The sequence below is a fragment of the Macaca thibetana genome, chromosome 4 (genome assembly GCF_024542745.1).
Source record: "Macaca thibetana thibetana isolate TM-01 chromosome 4, ASM2454274v1, whole genome shotgun sequence".
Lineage (NCBI taxonomy): Eukaryota > Metazoa > Chordata > Mammalia > Primates > Cercopithecidae > Macaca > Macaca thibetana.
This window is the reverse complement of record NC_065581.1, coordinates 158,291,832-158,311,978: the sequence shown is the minus strand read 5'-3', so window position 1 is coordinate 158,311,978 and position 20,147 is coordinate 158,291,832. Positions and strand designations below refer to the sequence as shown.

Sequence of the window (20,147 nt, the reverse complement as noted above, 5' to 3'; positions counted from 1 at the left end):
GAGCTGCGCGCCCCGGCCATAGCAAATAATAATTAATGATTAAACGCCCGAGCTCTATTCCTTTCCACCTTCTACCTCCTCCCTAGATTTGTTGTCTCTCTTTTGTATCAATACCTCATAATAGATGGCGCTCTTCCTGCTTCTTCTTCACTTGTTCCCCCCCCCCCCCCCCCCCCCCCCCCCCCCCCGCAGCCGCGAAAATTGTTACTTTGTAGCACAGGCACCATCCCATGCCGGGGAAAATTACCAACTAACAGCGCAGGTGCAACATGACGTTCCACCAGAGAAACCAATACCTACTTGGTCACGCCCTCTGCGATGAGATCATCTCCGCCTCTGGCCCAACCCCTCCCCCTCCAAGTGTATATAAGGCACTGCATTACCGCCATTAAACCAGACTTGATCAGAGCACTGTCTTGTCTCCATTTCTGGTGTCTCTTGTTCCCCAAATTCCCACCCCCTCCTCCAGGGCCTGCTTCGACGATCCCGCGGGCCGGGATACTTCAGTAAAAAGAAAAGCTCAAGGATGAGAAATTATCTACCCCCAGCGTGTGTCTCATGACCCCAGCTATGGCCGTTACCACATGGTCTCATATCTAAGGCATCGTTCAGAACGTCTGCTACCCTATACATTTAAAATGACTCATAGGGACAGGCCCAGTCCTACCTTCCACTCTGACAATGGGACAGGCTTCCACAGTTCTCCAGATAAACACGTACTCACAGCCATCCTGAAGCTGAAACGTTGGTGAGCCCTGTAATATAAATCAACAGCCTGATTTGTTCCCTGTTTATTTTAAAAATTAATCAAATGGGGCTGGGCATGGGGGCTTACGCCTGTAATCTTAGCACTTTGGGAGGCCGAGGTGGGTGGATCACAAGTTCAGGAGTTCAAGACCAGCCTGGCCAAGATGGTGAAACCCCGTCTCTACTAAAAATACAAAAATTAGCTGGGCGCAGTGGCAGCTGCCTGTAATCCCAGCTACTCAGGAGGCTGAGGCAGGAGAATCACTTGAACCTGGGGGGCGGAGCTTGCAGTGAGTCAAGATTGCACCACTGCACTCCAGCCTGGGTGACAGAGTAAGACTCCATCTCAAAAAAAAAAAAATTAAATACATGATAGCCACAGTTAGTACCCAATCTTTGACCTCCATGTGCAAACTACATAGCATTTATTAAACATTTAAGACCTGAAGAAATGAGTGCATTCTCGTCAAACCCCAGCAATGGCCGAAACTCCATGAAAACGCAGGCAAGTTTTAAACAAGCTGGAAGATTCAGAGGTTCAAGGGAAATGGGAAATGGAGTGACCGAGGGACAACATGTCATTGCTGGTCTGAACACACACCGATATCTGAGCACACTCAAACGTGATCCTGGTGGAGAAGCGCTGGTTCCCACACTTGTCACCGTTGACATACATGATGCTCAAAGATCCATTTGCCGCAGCTTGGGGACTCATCTGCACCACACCCAGGTTCCAGTTATTGACTTCTGACACTAAGCAAGACCCCATTGCGCTGCCTGGAAGAACAGAATTAGCGGTTTAGGCATGAGGAAGGCAATGACCTTGAGTCAAATGCTCTAACAATATGAACAGATGCCAATCAAGAGACCAAGTAGAACTCACCATGGCATCCAGGAATGTCAGGGAGAGGACTGCACACGCTCAAATAGAAAGTCCTCTTCCTCCCATCGACAGAGGTGTCAACAGCCGTCCAAGGCTTCCTGACTATGCTTAAGCCACTCAGGTCGTACTCATTTCCAGCCAGGTCTGAAACAACAAAAAACCACGCTGGAGAACTCTGCCTCCTTGTGAGCTCTCAAGAACGGCCTTTCACCCTAAATAAGCACTGAGGAGGCGTGAAGCTGGCATTCCTAACTATAAGAATAAGGAAATCCACAGGAGGCTGAGAGGCTTTGCCTACAAAACACGCCCGCTCTGTCCCTCAAAACTGCCCTTCACAGCCGGGTCTGGTGGCATGCACCTGTAGTCCCAGCTACTTCGGAGGCTGAGGCAGGAGGATCACTTAGGACCAGGAGTTCAAGGCCAGCCTGGGCAACACAGTGAGACCCTAAAGACTCTTTAAAGAAAAAACCAAACCCCCACTTCCATTGACAAGGAAGTACCACTGCTGCAGAGGGGGCAGGGCCAACCCCAGAGGTCACGGTCTCCTGCATACACTGTCAGCTTCCAGGGCACAGCTTAGGGAGTTTTAACATTTTTTTCTTTTCTTTTCATCCCCAAATAAGCAGCTCTGACAGTGTATGTGAAATGTGTTTCCTCTGCGTTTTCTTCTGTGTTCTTAAGATGCATCTGATCCCAAAAGACAGCTTAAAACTTAACTATGCAGTCAGAGTCTCTTCAAGAAAAACATTACAACTCTAGGCATCGTTCAAAGAAAATATATAACAGAAATGGCACGCTGCCTGCAAAACCAAGCATACACACCACACACACACAAATATAAACACACCTTCATATCCACTCACACACACACTGACTCTTGACTGGCCTCTCAGTTCTTAGGCTGCACCGCCTTACCAGTGACTTGGCAGTCCACTGGAGAAGGAACACAGGCCAATGCAGTTTCAATCTCAAAGTAAGTGTTTCGGATCCCTTGCCCAGAGTCGATGTCTTGATGCAGGAATCTGGAGATCGCTGGGTAAACACCATCATTGCAAACAAAGCGGATGATAAAAGCATCAGCAGAACCTGTAAAGCAAGAAGGCCCAGGTTTTAAGAAACAGAACAGTATTCATGACGCAGCCCACAAGCACAGTGCAGCAACAGGACAAGGCCACCACTGACAACAAGCTTCACAGCCGTTCGTGGGAACAATGACACCAGGGCAGCAAGTCTGTATCGAGGGACTCGACATGAACAGAGTGGCCACACTCGCTGCAACGGTGGCCTATATTACGACAGGCTTAAACACTGACTGCAACAGTGGCCTATGTTATGACAGGTTTACACACTGCAACGGTGGCCCATGTTAGGACAGGTTTACACACTCGCTGCAATGGTGGCCTATGTTACGATAGCTTTACACACTCACTGCAACAGTGGCCTATGTGATGACAGGTTCACACACTGCAACGGTGGCCTACGTTATGACAGATTTCTACCATGAGCCTAACATCCTAGCATTCCTACTCTTCTAGAAAATATTTAAATCTCACGAGTTTATCAACCCAAGCAACAGAAGACAATGTAACTCTAATCTGTTGGCTTACTGAACAAATACTAAGTTCCCACCACGTACAGGAACGAATGAAGCAGACGAAAACGCCTGCCCACAGCTGTGCTGGTTGCAGAGCGAGCAGCAAGTACAAAGACTCAGGAGGGGAGGGTGGGGGAGACTGCACTTCGCTCATATCAGCAACAGTGAGGCCAGCAGGTTGAGCGGGAAGAGCAGGGGGTGATCATCTCAGAGAGCCCCCATGGGTGTCCCATGGCCGTACTATGGACGCTGGCTTCTACTCTAGGTGCAGTGCAGGGCCTCCGAGTGTTCTGAGCTGGGAAGTGATATGATGAGACATTTCAGAAACATCACTCTGACCGCTGTGTTGAATACGGGCTAGAGCAGCCCCCCTTATCTGTGGGGGGATATGTTCCGAGACCCCCAGTGAATGCCTGAAATTGAGAACCCTATATATACTATGCTGTTTCCTATACACACATACCGAGGATGAAGTTCAATTTGTAAGTTAGGCACAGCAAGAGATTAACAATAAAACAGAACAACTGTAACAATACTTGTAATGAAAGTTACGTGAATGTGGTCTCTCTCATTCTTTCTCTCAAAATACCTTACTGTTTTCGGACCATGTGAGATCACAGAAAGTGAACCCGCGGATAATGGGACTCCTGTATGCGAGGTCAAACGCTGGAAGACCAACGTGGTGGCTCCTGCAGCAAGGTGGACAGCACAGCCCATGGCGACAGGGGAGCATGCACATCCTACACTCAGGAAGCTGCATGGCCAGCCACAGAGCCACCAGGGCCCTTTGTAGCTACAAAACAACACGGCTCTGAGCTCACCTTTGGCAGAGACAGGCCCTTTGTAGGTCAGAGTGATGAAGCCCTCTGTAGACAGCTGGAGGCTTTTCTCAATTCCGACTGCCCTTTCTGGCTTCAGATTCTGGAGATCTTCAGTTTGGGTTTCTGCCTCACAGCCAGAAGCAGGTTTTCCCTGGATGGTCCCACAGACAGGCATTGTGCCGCAGACATTAAACTGCAGATCAGACGGTAAGAGCCATGCAAACAAATTGATGCCACGTATCTCCATAGACAAGAACCCTAGCAACTCCAAATCCCACTAGGTTAAACGTTTCTTATCTGTTAGTCAACTTACCAACTTTCCACTTTCCAGCATGTTAGTACAGTTAGTACCTAAGTTCAAAGGGCAGTATCTATAACCTGCCTCTAAGGTTTAGTATATATACATCATTTAAACTTATACATCCCTGTATCTATAAATGCATAAGATCTGGTGCATGTAATAATGTACCATATATAAGAGAGGGAAGACATAGAAGTCATAATGTTACAGTATTTTCAATTATGAGAAAGTACATATTGTTGAAATCATGTTAATTAGAAGTAAAGCGGTACCCTACATTTCTTAAAAATTTTGATATCATTCCATTAAAAATTATTATAGTTGTAAAAATGAAAATAACGCTCTCTGGTGTGCAGATACAGTAAGGAGAGACCGTCAGCACTACAGATAGAAGTATTTCTTTAAAGAGAACAACTTATGATTTGAAGAATAACAGTCTTCACGTCTGAACTGTGCCAGAATGGTGGTAAATGGTTTTACTTCATCTTTCCCTTAAATCCGGATTTTCCCATCTCCTTCTGAGTAAGACCTGCCACCACAGTGGCCTGGGCAATTCTGTCTCCTGAATCAGCAGGTGCAGGTGACTTCAATTATGCACTCTGCCCTTGTTTCAAAGCAAACTGGAAATGCATGGTATAGCTCTTACCACAAAAGTCTTCCCAATGTTGAAGAACACATATCCTTGCGAACTGTTTAGTGGGTTAAGATTAAACACAAATCCACTGTTGGGATCCTTTATAGAGCAAGCCTACAGGAAACAAAATGGGGGAAAAGGGGCGCATTTAAACCAATTCCACAGGAACAAAACAAACATACAGCACCTCCAGAAACCTGCAAGTACGCACCTGACAAAGCTGTTTCTCCATTTACTTTCAAAATCCCTATCAAAAATGTAGCCCTACATGGAGCCTCTTCAAATACACCAAAGTATACTAAGTGTGAGCCCAGACTCAGAGATGACACTCACCTGGAAGCTGTTAAGGCTACCGTATTTCTCTAAGAAGACTACTGTTACTCCCTAAAGTTGGAGAGGAAACATAAGACTCATAAATTAGTTTCTTTTTTTCTTTTTTCTTTTTTTTGGGAGATGGAGTCTCGCTCTGTCGCCCAGGCTGGAGTGCAGTGGCGTGATCTCAGCTCACTGCAAGCTCCGCCTCCCGGGTTCACGCTATTCTTCTGCCTCAGCCTCCTGAGTAGCTGGGACTACAGGCACCCGCCACCAGGCCCGGCTAATTTTTTGTATTTTTAGTAGACACAAGGTTTCACCATGTTAGCCAGGATGGTCTCCATCTCCTGACCTCATGACCTGCCCACCTCAGCCTCCCAAAGTGCTGGGATTACAGGCGTGAGCCACCGCGCCCAGCCCATAAATTAGTTTCTTAAAGAAAATAAACATCTTAAGAAAACTCATGTTCTGTTTTCTGTCTCAATTACTCCCTTAAGGTAATCATGGGACGTATGGTCAGGTGACTGTCAAATGATATCCTCTCCTCTCCGTATTTAACTTTGCCCTGGGCCTCCCTCTGTCCACTGCATGCAGGGAAGGGGGCGGTGGCCACAGACGCAGAAACACTGTCCATGAACAGGGCGCCCGACATCCTGCCCTCACTGAGCACTTACAAAGCCAGGGCCCTGTGCCGGGGCTGTTGGTTCGAAAAAGCCCTGGTCTCTGCTGCCAGAGTCTGCGGTGTAGCTTAGAACAGGAAGTGGCAAACAGGTCCCACCATAAAGAAATATACATGGTGCTGTGAAAACAACTCACTACCCTGGGGAGGTCAGAGAGAATGTTGCTGAGCAGCTTACTGCTATGCCCTGCAGGGTGCACTCAACAAGGGGAGAGCATGGACCCGGGCAGAGGGCGGGAAGAGCCAGAGGACACAGTAGGCACTGAGAGCCTCGAGTGGCACAGTAACACCTGTGGCCTCTGGCCTACACACAGGGCCACGGTGAGACACACAGGCCTCACCCTATAGACAAGACCACAGTAACCTGTGGGCTCTGGCCGATGCACAGACGAGACACACAGGCCTTATAGACAGGATCCCATTAACACCTGCAGGCTGTGCTCTATGGATAGGGTCACATTAAAACATATGGGCTCTACCCTCTAGGGGACAGGCACTGAGATGATTTAGGTGTGGAGTGACGTATCGAATAGTCAGACATCTGCCAGTGGTGCAGAAGCCCCAGAGCCCACCAAGATGCCACTGCCACATGGGAGAAACAAAGGAATGGAAACAAAAGGAAGGAAACTACAGTGGGCAGAGTAAGACTGAGGGACCTGGTTCTTATCCCAGGAGCTAGGAGCTGGGAGCTGGGGGTGGAGAGGAACTCAGGGTGACCTGCAGACACCCACTGTCAATGCAATGCAGTAACTGATTCAGAAAGAAGGGGCAGGGGTCAGTTCAGAGCTGGAACACTGGGGTGAGTTGACGATGTCTATCAGGCAGCTCAGCACGAGGGCCAGGCGAAAGCACACGTACCTGGTCTGTATCCGTTGCTGTCTGGATGGGACAGGCAGCCTCTGTGTTCCACAGGAAAGTGACCACACACTCCCAGTTGAGAGAAAAGATGGGGTGGCTGTTCTGAAAGGGCAAATCCAGGGTAAAAGTTAATACAGTAACATGGAACTTGATCTAACCATAAGAATACTAGCCTGAGACATAAAAATAGCCAAAATCTTCTGGATGTTTATTATGAGTCAGCCAATACAGCTAGACACTTAATGTGCGTTACCTAATTAGAATTTAATGTTCTCATTCTCCCTATGAAGGCAAAATAATCTCTTACGCTTGGATATTCAGAAATATAGAAATCACACCAGCAGTAAATGGTAGAATTTGGATCCAAACCTAGGTCTGAGTCCAAGGTTCTGAGAAGCACCTTACACAAAAAGTTGAATGCAAGAAGCCATATACAAAGGCAATAGTACACAGGGTTCACTGACATCAGCTCAGGATTAGGCAACACTGGTCTGTGCTGTCAGAGGTCAGGAAGGCACAGGACGGCTCCTAGCGGGTAGCATGTCCTTTCTTGATGTATAGTTTGTGGACACTCATCCAGCTGTGTCACGTTATTATCTGTGTGCCCTTTGGTGCGTATGTGTCCATGAAAAGCTACCCCAGAGAGCTACTGGGTTGGTGACAGCACCACCACCACACGGGCCATGGTAGAGCTGCCAATCAGGGAGTGTTTATCACACACCAGGACTGCACTGAGTTTTGTTAGCATTTCTCAACTGCACCTCACAATGACCCACAGACACAGCCTACAAATGAGAAAACCGAGGCACAACGAAGTTAAGACACTTGCCCAGGGCCACGGGTTCAGGAACAACAGCCACTGACACTGAGTGGCTTGCCCATCAAGCGCTCTCTGCCCTGGAAAGCCCCCACCCACTGCAGGCCTCAGCAACACTAACAGCAGAACAAAAACACACCTGCTCCTTCCACTTCACAATGTGCTTGTGAAAGGGACTGAGCTTTAGCCTGTGAAAGTTCTGTGACTGCAAACCCCTGGGACAGTGGCCCTGAATCCCTCAGTGAGTGTATTTCCCGTGCCGCTGCTGTGCAGCAGGCCCCATGTGAGTGCTGACAGACACGACAACAACATGAAGTTACTCTGTAAACTAAACAAGGTATCATAGAAAAGCTGGAAAACCAAGGATTCAACAATTTTCCGGAACTACCGAGTGTCTCAACGGCAACCAGAAACCAGAGAGGGAGGGGGCGGTCCACAGGTAGGGAATGCACAGACATGCCCAAGACAGAGACCACCAGGCTGAACTGGGCAACCTGGGCATCTCCCTGTGCAACACAGAACCTGGATCCCTCCTGAGATTGAAAGAAGTGGGCGGCCCAAGCTCAGGTGAACCTAAGGAGAGTGTGTACAATCCGGACAGAACACCTCTTGCAGAGAGCATGGGCCAAGCTCAGCCTGCCCGTCATTCATTCCCTGATCACAGAGATCTCCAACTCTAAAGAAGTGTCGCTCAGGAAAGAGCGTTAGCCAGCGACAAAGCGGACCAGGCAGGCGAGTGAGGCGGCACCCACTGGGCCACTGCAGGGTGGAACGCATCCTGCTGGCTCGTTTCAGTGGGGCTTGAGGAAGCTGCCACACACCCTTAACAACGGACTGTTAATAATTTAGTTGATAATGAACATGGCTTCCGGTCTCTCCACTCTCCTAACCATTTGATAATTTCTCAAAAACACACGACCCTGCTATAAACCTAAAACTACAGGTAATAAGAAATAAAAATAAAATCCTAAGCCCCACAATTGACTGAACACACCCCACTCTTGGCCAAGGGGACCCCAGAGAAACTTTAAAAACTGCATTCCTGTCCGTAACAGGTGGGAGGTGAGACATACCTCATTACACCCCTCTCCTCATTAACTGCTAGGCTCTCTTCCCTGAGTGCCAAACAGAAGCCGGCCCTTTTCAAAGACTCTGCTGCTGGTATCAATCCACCGCCTGACAATGTCCCTCCTTTTCTGCAGTTCTGACAACACAATATCGATCAGCATTCCCTCCTGATAAGAGACCACAACTCCCAGGTGGTCCTGGCCGTCTACGGAGGCTGCACACAGAGAGCCTTCATGCCCTCTGCTTCACCTTTCGACATACAGGGCCTAACTGTAATACATTTAAATGTTACGTCTCCAACCCAAAATGAATGTGGGGACACATGCTGCATACATGTTGCCTACCACGCGTGTGCATGCCATCCCTTCATGAATATGCATAGCTGCTCCTGTAACCTGCTGAATATCTATACTTGACTAACGTGTTCAGCATCCATTCGTGTCTTAGTCTTCCTCCCTCCCAGTGCTTGTTTCTGGCTTTTGGCCTGAGGCTATGCTTCCCAGCCTGTCAGAAATGGCCACCCTGCAGGCTGCAAACCTTTATGAGAAATAAAGCTCTCCTTTCCAAATTAGATTTGAGACTATCAAAAAATTTCTAGGCTGTGTGTGGTGGCTCATACCTATAATCCCAGCACTTGAGGAAGCTGAGGCAGGAGGACTGCTTGAACCTAGGAGTTCTAAGACCAGCTTGGGCCACATAGAGAGACCTCATCTCTACAAAAGCTTTAAAAACCATTTTGGTAACTACAGGTAACTCCACGTGTAGTTCCAGCTCCTCAGGAGGCTGAGGTGAGAGGGTCACTTGAGCCCAGGAAGTTCAGGCTGCAGTGATTCGGTGAGCAATGATGGCACCCAATGCACGCTAGCCTGGGCGACAGAGCAAGACCCTGTCCCAAAAAAAGAAAAAAAGTCCTGGACATGGATACTGGTGATAAACACAGGACACTAGAGATGTGTATAATATATGTAACCCAAAGACAGTCAGAATGGTCAGTTTAATATTATATGTATTTTACCCCAATTAAAAAATAGAAGCAATTGGGACTGTATAAAATGGCCCCAAAGCATTTCCATGGAGAGAAGAGCAAAGCAAACTCCACACGGTCTGCTGTCCTCCTCTGGCTAAGGAACTCAGGGCCAACAGCAATCCCACTCACCTCCTATACCTCCTAGCCTTAATTCATTTTATTATTACGATTTTAAAATGTCTTTTTATTATTATTATACTTTAAGTTCTAGGGTACATGTGCACAACACGCAGGTTTGATACACAGGTATACATATGCCATGTTGGTTTGCTGCAACCATTGACTCATCATTTACATTAGGTATTTCTCCTAATGCCACCCCTCCCCCAACCCCCCACTCCCTGAGAGGCCCCAGTGTGTGATGTTTCCCGCCCTATGTCCAAGTGCTCTCATTGTTCAATCCCCACCTATGAGTGAGAACACGCAGTATTTGGCTTTCTGTCCTTATGATAGTTTGCTGAGAATGATGGTTTCCAGCTTCATCCATGTCCCTGCAAAGAACATGAACTCATCCTTTTTTATGGCTGCATAGTATTCCATGGTGTATATGTGCCACATTTTCTTAATCCAGTCTATCGTTGATGGACATTTGGGCTCTTTCCACGTATTTGCTATTGTGAATACTGCCGCAAAAAACATACATGTGCATGTGTCTTTACAGTAGCATGATTCATAATCCTTTGGGTATATGATTTGGCTCTCTGTTTGTCTGTTACTGGTGTACAGGAATGCTTGTGATTTTGCACATTGACTTTGTAACCTGAGACTTTGCTGAAGTTGCTGATCTGATTATTATTTTGAAACAAGATCTTGCTCTGTTGCCAAGGGGCTGCAGTGTAGTAGCACATCCTCAGCTCACTGCAACCTCTGCCTCCTGGGCTCAAGTGATCCTCCCACCTCAGCCTCCCCAGTAGCTGGGACTACAGGTGCACACCACCACACTTGGCTAATTTTTAAATTTTTTTTGAAGAGATGGGGTCTCACTAGGTTGCCCAGGCTAGTCTCAGACTCCTGGGCTCAAACAATCCTTCCATCTCTGCCTCCCATTTTTTTTTTTGGACAGGGGCTCGCTTTGCCTCCCTGGCTGCAGTGCAATCATGGCTCACTGAATCCTCAACCTCCTGGGCTCAAGGAGTGCTCCGGCCTCCGCCTCCAGAGTAGCTGGGACTACAGGCATGAGCCACCACACTTGGCTGAATTTTATTTTATTTTTTGGAGATGGGGGTCTCACTATGTTGTCCAGGCTGGTCACCAATTCCTGTCCTCAAGTGATCTTCCCACGTTGGCCTTCCACAGTGCTGGATTAGATCTGAACCAGCGTGCCCAGCCTTCAGCCTTAATTTCTTATTCCTGTTTTGTATTACACGTACAACCCTCATTGTTCACCCATAGGCCTGAGATATATCAAGCCTCAGATTCCTATCTGTGGACTTTGTGGTTTGGGCTGCTGGGGCTCAGAACGCAATACCTCAAGGACTGGTGCTTTGACATGCTGAGAAGCTGCCTGAGAATCAAGGTCGTCCTTTTAACTGTGCCTTGTTACCTCCACCCCCAAGCACAGCGAGGGACTTTCTCTGGGATTTCCTTACCTGACCAAGAAGGCTTCTTTCCAAAAGAAACTCTCATTATCTATCCCACAAAAGAAGACTGAGGACAGCAACCACACCTGGACAGACTTGTTCACAAGATAATGCCTTCCTCATTCAGGCTCCAAAGAGAATCATCTGCAAGTTAATTTCTGTCCATTCTGTCCATTCTTTCTCCCAAATAATCATTTGCTGCCCCCTCAAAAGAACTGTCTGCATCCCCCATCTCCCTCTCCCCTGTGAAATAGGGTACATAATCTTCTGTGTCGCATTAGGCTACTGGGTCATCTTTCTCCTGCTATTTATTCCCCGGTGCTACGCACGTTAACATTTTAATGTCTTTTCTCCTGTTGACAGCTGACTTTCAGGGAAACTTCAAAGGGTGAAAGGGAAGCTTTCCCTCGGCTCCTACAGGACCAAACTATCTCTAAGCCCCGTTCCACTGCCACGATCCTCAACTCACAAGAACTAAGAGGCAAGATAATGTCTGTATGACTCAGAAAGAAAATCCATGAAACAGTGTCTGTCACCACAGCCTCCAACTCCGCAGCAAAAGATGTGGCTTACACTTCAGAAATCGCAGCCATGAAGGTACCACAAATCACTCCCTGCCTGTGCACATATATACTGCAGGCTGACCTTGAGCAGAACTAAGACTGGCCTAACTCCACCACCCACCCCAAGACCGTTTCTGTCAAGAGACACACAAGGCAACGCTCAGTCAAAAAACGCAGCAGTGAAGGTCACCGGCCAGCGGCAGTGCCTTACCAGCCTGCCCCTGGAGCAGACGAGATGGATCCTCGTGGTGTATGTGGTCTGTCTGCCGTCGCTGGTGGTGCAGGTCGATCCATTCACGTATTCCAGGAGGAGGCTGCCGCTGTCCTCAATCGTCGGGCCAGTCTTTGCCATTCCCAAGTTACTGATGGAAACCACTTCAGTGAAGGAGCCCTGCAAGGAAACCAGTCTTGTCAGGCTTTTCCCTCGGAAGATACGGTCAATTTGTTATTGGTGGTGGTTACATTCTATAAAGTTGCAGCAAACAATGAATTATCGAATACAGAACCACTGCTCCTGGGGAAATCCCCTTATTACATATGGAATAGGAAACCATCCTCAAAGAGTTAACAACAACTGCATGCTGGGTTCCAGGCACACAATTAAGCAGCAATCAGGCTGCATGCTGGCTGTAACTGAAAGTCACGTAGCACTAGATACTACTCGCATCCCCATTATTGCTACAGAAAGAATCACTGGTGTTAGAATCATAAGGCTTTCGTTCAAGAATTGCGTAAGATGTTCTTCGGATCCTGAATTCCGGTGGAACGACTGACACCTTCCTACAGGGAGCCAAATGCAGTTTCTTCATCTCCCCATCCCATGACTTCACCCGGCACTCTTCTACCAATAAACAATCCCCACACCTTGGCCCGCTCCAAATCCCTTAAGTCCCTAAACCCAAATTCCTTGGGGAGGTGAATTTGAGGTTTCTTCTCATCTCCTCATTCGCCTGCCCTACAATTAAACTCTCTCTCAGCTGTAATCCCCAATGTCGCAGTGTGCTGACTGGCTGTATACCAGGCAAACAAACCTATTACACACAGATTATAATCTGAAATCCCAAGACAACTCATGCTGACGGATTCTATTCTCTTTATTTTACAAAAGGAAAAACGAGGCTCAGGAGTATTAAGTGGCTCACCTGAGGCTGCCCCACGAAACTTTCAGAACACAAGGGAATAAGTCACGTTTGAAAAGGCTTTAGTGTGAATTCTAGGCAAGAAACTTCTCTTAGGGAGACCTTACAAGGCAGTGCAGCGCGGAAGTTCCAGCTCTGGAGCATCTCTGAGTTGAGATGCCAGAGTTGGAATTCAGACCCCGTCCAACTGGCCCCAGGGCTGGAGCTTTTGCACTGCACTGCCTCGCCCTCTCCATCCTCTGCTCATCTCAGGGTGAGGCAGAAATGAGCCCAGAGCATCCCCCTGTTCAGCATCAACCAGGAACACGCTTGTCGGGCACTATGCACACTGGGCCACTACACTCGTTCCAGCAATGACTGAGGGGGTGCTCCGCACGGTGATTTTGGAGTTACAAGTGTTCTCAAATAGGCAAGTTCACAGATGCAGAATCTGTGAATAATGAGGACTGACTGTACACTGAAGTCACTGCTCCAGTAAAGAACACACATGTACACAGGTAAACACAACCAGGAACTCGATTCCTAATCACCAGAGCACACTTGCCACCTTCCTTTCAAAAACCTCCAAGCTGCCATTAGCATACACTAAGAAAAGTACATCCCCAACATGCTATTTTTACAGAAGCCAACTTCCAGAGACATCTCTATTCTAGGATTCATCACGCACAGCGACCACAGGAGACAGGCAAATGTTCTTTCAGTGACTGCACTCAACCCAGTGACGAACTGCAGCGACTGGGAGCGCGTGCTGGAATCTATTTCATCCACAGCAACTCTCCCAAACCGCTTTCTCCCCCTAATCAATCCAGAAGCAAGAGCTTTTGGAAGCAAAACTCTCTTTTTCACAGGTGTCTGCTGAAAGCACCTAAAGACGCTTTTGAATTCAGGATAGACATAACCATTCGGTGCTTCCTCTGCCCTTTGTGTGATCAAAGGTCTCCAACACAGCATTCTCCACGTGAACGATGATTCCTGTGTGACACACTTGTGCTCCTACAGGGGGCAGACGAGTTCACATGGAGGCCCCACTCCTACTCAGAGGATTTCTCTCGAGCAGCTGTGCCGCCTTTGATCTGGATGTCCCAAAATAACCACCTCCTCCCACTAAGTCACGGAATTAGGAGGGCAAAGGAGACAAGCAGTGAAAACAGACTCACCTGATCTTTTTCATACTTCATCTGGCAAGCCGATGCATACCGGTTGCAGCCCGGCACTGGATTCAGAGGCCGACACACGTTAATGTAGTATTTCCTCCACGTGACATGTTCCCCTGAGTTGTCCATGGCGTACCAGTTTCCTCCAGGGCCACCTTCAGATTTTGCCAGACTAAAATTTCAAAGCAAAATTATACGCTCTTTAAGAGCTTACACGTTTCAGTCTAATTTATTTCTATGTAGTTGGGGAAGTAAAGCTACCAAATAAAGCATGCTCCACCAATCACACAACCAGAAGTTGGCCTGTCTGGACTCATGACGCACCAGGATTACACTCAACCTTCGCTAAACTCAGTATGCAGTGGACCTTAACTGTCCCCCATGCCTCTGAACTGACAGTCATTGGTTTAAATGATGAAGCTAAAGGCTGAGGCTCTGCTGTGGCCAAGACTGGTTGCTATCCCAAAGGCGACCAGACTGTTATTAGAATTCACTCTGCTGAAAATGCCCCACCTTGGTCCTGCAGCCCCAGAGCCAGCATCACACCCCATCATCAGCTCAGTCACAGGCTCGCCAGCAACACCCGCAACCTCAGCATCTGCACCAGGCCAAAAACAGAGCAGCTGACTCTGCCTCACCTGGAGAGGTCGTACTGCTCCAGTGTGGAGGGGTCGGTCACCACGCACTCCAGGGGCTCCTCCGGGCAGGCATAGCTGGTGTACCACCGGAAGTTGTAGGTGGAGTTATCCTCTTCCTAATCCACGGCAGCAGAGAAATGCAGGGAGGGGTGGCAAAAAGAGAAAGACCCATGACATAAAGCCAGGATTCAAAAAAGGATAAGACCAGTGTTCCCAATGAGAAACTGTGGAAAAAAGCCTACTCTGCCCATCTCCCTTCATTTTATTAAAGGAAGATTGCTCAGTAATATATCAGGATGAAAACTTAGCCTCTGCTAAGTGGGGGTTAATTCAGGATTTTTTTAATGCTTTTGCATGTTTGGTACCCAAAACTGACAGGCTTGTGGGCTGTTATTAAGGTGCACAACCCACTAAATAAACAGCTTAAGAAACTAATACTGCCTAGGTACCCTGTCAAATCTAATTATGGTGATGATTTGGCCAGAAACCCAGACTGACACAAGCTCTGCCTCTCAATGAAAGGCCCAGCACAGGCGCGAGTAGCCTCAGGGAGCGCGATGAGGGACAAACATTCCTACCTGATATTCAGGGAAGCCCACCCCGGCGTCTCGATCACAGAGAAAGGTGATGAGCGTAGCTCTCGGTGTGTGTCTTTCGTTGTTATAAGGCGTGCCACCTCTGTAGTTCAGTTGGATCATCCCATCATAATACGAAAGCTTCGCATTACTCAGTCCCAAGTTCCAAGTCTTCTCGTCACTGAAATAAACACACATTTCTCTCAGCAAAGGCCTGAGGGCAGAAGCAGTGCAAAGCTGCCACACTGAAGGGAGGGCCCGTGAGCGACGTGGGGAGTCACCAGAACCAGGCCAGGGCTGCAGACCACAGGAACCCACAGAAGGTCTCTAACTGCAGCAGGGACACTGGGACCCAAATCTCCTCTTGGCACCACTGGTTTAGACAACTCACTTCATTCGAACTAAAGCTACACAGAATGCAGAAATACGCACAGAAATATCTAGGAAATGAGAAGCGCAAAATGCACACAAGTGAGGCATGACCTCAATCCACCCTTCTTTCCCAAGGACGGGCCTGCTCCTTCCTCTGGGAAATTAAACTCCTAACGTCCTTCAGTTTTCAGACCAGGTCTCATCACTATTTAAATGCTTGTCATAAAGCGATGACATTAAGTGAGAACACACCTATTCCTGAAAAAAATATTTGTTAGCACGTAATACCTAAGGATGAAACAGAACTGAGAAGCTAGTTACTTGCCTTTTTGCCACCTGGCAGGCTCCTGAGTCTGGCTGACAGGGGCTCACAGACACTGGGCCACACACATTTATATAAAAGTCATACTTCTTTGTCTCAACTTTATAGGCACCATTTTTCTTTGTGAGAGGTGACAAGTCAAAAGAAAACCCTAAAAAAGAAGAAAAACAGTAAAATTATGGAAGGTCAGTCCGAACAGTTAACAGAGTGGTCTCACCCCACAGTTTGAAAGGCAGAGGTCCTTCCCAGGAGGCTCCCAATGGCAGGAAGAAGTGGAGGAGGCAGAAGAGACACTGCCCCTTGAGGCCACCAGAACCGCGATTACTAACATTTTCCTTCGAGATGGATCCAACTCCACCATTCCCTTCTACTGGGTTAGCCTGAAGCCCTATTCAAAAAAGCCCATAACTGCTGGCTAATAAACAACCAGCACATTCAAAGTAGGATGAGCACAATATTATGGCCTTCTTGTAAGGTCTCCCTCAGAGAGGTTTCTTGCCTTAGAATTCACGTGAAAGCCTTTTCAAACCTAATTTACTCCCTTGAGTTCCAAAAGTTTTACATTCAGCAAACCCACCTCAATAATGAATTTAAGATAGTATTTTCAATATCTCAAATAAGTCCCAAACATCGGCTGTTCAGAATTGTGTTCAAACAGCATGAATAAAATTCTAAGGCAGGTTACCTTGAAAACCTCACAGAGAATGTTTAGGAAAAAACCTTAAGTGGTTCCAAGTCACATTAACACAGAGGTCCTGCTCGGACACAGACCTGCCTGGGAGTCAAAGACCGTGCAGTTCTCCCCTTCTGTCTTCGACAGCACACAGGCCGCAGCTGTGTGCCACTCAAACTCATAAAAGCAACCGCCTTCCCCAGAAGTTCTCAACACTGGTGCACTTTCCAGATCACCTGTCAATGGGGAAAAGAGATGGGGATCACTAATCCATTCATTTCTAAAAAATCTTCCCTCATTCTTCTCTGTTAGAAGTAGACTTGGAAGGGACAGCAGGAAATGAGGTAGAATGCATGGAAGGGTCAAAAAACAGCCCTACAAATACTGTAGCATTCCATCTATATGAGGTATCTAGAACAGTCAAATCCATAGAGACAAAAAGTAAACGAGAGGGAATGGAGAGCTGTGTTTAATGGGAACTGAGTTTCAGTCTGGGAGGATGAAAAAGTTCTGGAGATGGATGATGATGGTATTACACAACAATGTCACCAATCTACACACTTAAGTGGTTAAGATGGTAAATTGTATGTTATGTTGTATATTTTACCGTAAAACAAACAAACAAACAAAATGATCCTAGCTTCTGACTTTATCCCACAGCTGGGAACTTATCCAAAGAAAATATTTCGATGGGAGGTAGAGAGAGGATACATAATGGCACGATTAGCAATACTGGAAATGTGCTATTAATCCAACAATCAGAAAAATGTTTAAAAATAGTAAAACCACACCATGTCAGCAAGGAAGTTCCTAAAAATTATTAATAGAACTGTGAAACACAGAAGAGTATTTACAAAATACTACACTTTGAGAAACATTAAGATTTGTTAACATAAAAGTTTTGACTTCGTAAAAACATACACCTATAAATAAAGGTAATGAAAATTAGCATTGTGTTTAAGTGGTGAGATCATGGGCAATGTTTTAAACCATTTATGATTTTTTTCCCCTTTGGAGGAAGTTAAGTAACCGCATGACTGGCCCCGCATCAGTCCCGAGGAAGAGGATGCAGTGCCGAGACCCACAACACTTCCTTCTGACGCCATCTGGTTTCTCCATTTCTCATTTGGTTTTGGGGAGGGGATGAGGGGAAAAATCCAAATGACCTAGTTCCCATCACCAAAGATTCTGGAACTCAAAATGCTTAACACCATGCCAATCTGTCTGATCACCTTTGCAGTGACTGATGAGGAACAGAGATATGAAGAATGCAGGACCTCTGGCAGGACCCAACAAAAGATTTCATCGTTTTTAAAATTTTTACCTGGCTTGCATACAAGTGTGATATTAGTTCTTATTTTCTTGCCATGACCACAATCATCACCATCTGAATAAGAGAGTTGAATGTTGCCTTTCTCTTTTGTGGGAGAAGAAATAAATTTTCCCAGATTTTTACTTCCATTCTTATCTGGAAGAGAAAGGGGAGGAAAAAAAAAAAAGATATGGTTAAAAATTATCATCATGTGGACAAAGAAGTGATTAAAAAAAAAGAAAGAAGAAATCAGCCCAAACCCAGCCAGTGCAGCCCCTTCTCCAGCCCACCGAACCCCCCAGGGCAGCCGATGGGTTTCCCTAGAGTGCCACGTTTGACTAGATGTTACCAGCCACGTCGGGGTCCTCCAAGGTCATCCATAGGCTCAGCAGGAAAGTGCCATGAATGACGCAAAATGAAAAACCAAATGGCTTTTGCAACATGCATCAGCGCCAACTGTAAACTGACACTGTCCGCCACTGTCGGGGCTTCAGCTATCCCAAGACACAAAGTCTTTTGAAAGCACAGCCACACAGCCAAAGGGTGAGAATGTGTCTCATATCCAAAGCAGAAACTAACGAAACCTGTTTAGCAACCCAAGCGGGAGGCCACTTACTTCTTGGTTCACTTGCTTTTTATTATAAAGGATTAAAAGTCTGCTCCGAAGTCCTTCTTAGTAAAGACATGGACATGCCTGAACCTGCTTTTGAAGACACACCAGCAATTCTGAATACCAGGGTCATTCCTAAAATCCAACCGAGGCTCACAATTTCTTACTGAATGCTTTTAACAGATTCTCATAGCCTGGCATTTTCAAAGTGAGTCATAAAAGACAAAAATGAATGTGCTAAATACCTGTATCAAATAATTGAGGAGTCTCTACATGACAGTTACGGGACCAAACCAATGACAGCAAAAGGAAGCGAAGCATGCAGGCCCCTCCTACACTAGGGCTACAGCTGAGATTACACTTTCCTTAAGCCACAACTTTTGAACAATTCTAGGCAATAAAGTTGTTTAAAAAAATAAAATTACTTGTACACAAATACTGGCAATGATATTCTTCAGGTTACAAACTCAAAAGATGACGTAGTATTTTCCACATGGTTCCTTCTGTTCCCAGTTATGGCTTTAGCCCATATCAGGAAGCTACAGCCAACTTCAGGATTCCAGAGCGCATCAAGCAGTCAGCGACATTTGATTCATGAATAAAAATGTTTTACCATCCTTTATGTGAATATAGAAAGAGGAGGCTTAGATGAACCACAGGAAGATCTTCTAACTCACTCCCAACTGGATGCCCTAGAAAACCATCACCTAGATCTTCCCTCCGGACACAACTCACCCACTGCGCACACTGCCGCATCCTCGGGGCACCCGCGCGCCTTGCCTGCCTGCAGCACTCTGTGACAGATATTAATGAAAAAATGCTTCTTCTCTGTTTCCGTCTGGCTGCCATCCACGGCTTCCCAATTCTGCTCTGGTTCTGTAACAAAAGTGTATTTTAGCCAAAAGCAATGCTGATTTCTGTGAGTCACAGAATAAATGGTGATGAAGCCAAAGGTCAAGGGACCAGAGCTCCCAAAGCACTTCGTCCCTCAATCCCCAGCGCTCACGTTTCTGGAACCCGGGCAGACTGAAGGCACAAAAATTCACCGAGATTCTCAGGTTTCTCATTTAATGTGACAGAAACAAACTACACCCCAATACTTCTTCAGAAGAGTAGGCCCAACTGGGTGATAGAGAATTAAATAGCAAAATTCTCCCAAGCCCCACAGTATGAAATTAGAAACTGAAAACCCAAATCAAGAAGCCATCCTGTGTCTTGGGCCGTAGTAGAGTGGTACACCATTGATAATACACCAGCTCAGCTCAGCCCCTGTGAAGGCCTGTGCAGCTAAAAAAAGCCAGCAACCTCTTACACAACTGCAGACTCGGTGCAGGACACAATGCATGCTACCACAGAAGACAAGCAAGGTACCACAGGTGGCCGCTGAACTCACAAGACTCATGAGCTGGTGAGTGTGAGCAGACACTGATTAGGCGCCTGCAGGAGGTGAGGGGACACCAGCTGAGTG

General features: G+C 46.9%; 1 protein-coding gene across 1 annotated transcript in view; it reads right to left on the bottom strand.

The window, feature by feature from the left end:
- Nucleotides 1–20,147, bottom strand: part of IGF2R (insulin like growth factor 2 receptor) — a 133,628-nt gene that overhangs the window by 41,008 nt on the left and 72,473 nt on the right. Inside the window, exons 12-26 of the mRNA XM_050789196.1 lie at nt 19,415–19,555; nt 18,082–18,225; nt 16,856–16,993; nt 16,088–16,235; nt 15,394–15,571; nt 14,816–14,931; nt 14,181–14,349; nt 12,096–12,275; nt 6,830–6,931; nt 4,993–5,094; nt 4,046–4,238; nt 2,546–2,716; nt 1,631–1,774; nt 1,349–1,524; nt 668–755 (exon numbers count right to left, since the gene is read on the bottom strand). Of these exons, the coding sequence (XP_050645153.1) occupies nt 668–755; nt 1,349–1,524; nt 1,631–1,774; nt 2,546–2,716; nt 4,046–4,238; nt 4,993–5,094; nt 6,830–6,931; nt 12,096–12,275; nt 14,181–14,349; nt 14,816–14,931; nt 15,394–15,571; nt 16,088–16,235; nt 16,856–16,993; nt 18,082–18,225; nt 19,415–19,555 (2,190 nt within the window). The remainder of the gene's footprint in view (nt 1–667; nt 756–1,348; nt 1,525–1,630; nt 1,775–2,545; nt 2,717–4,045; nt 4,239–4,992; nt 5,095–6,829; nt 6,932–12,095; nt 12,276–14,180; nt 14,350–14,815; nt 14,932–15,393; nt 15,572–16,087; nt 16,236–16,855; nt 16,994–18,081; nt 18,226–19,414; nt 19,556–20,147) is intronic.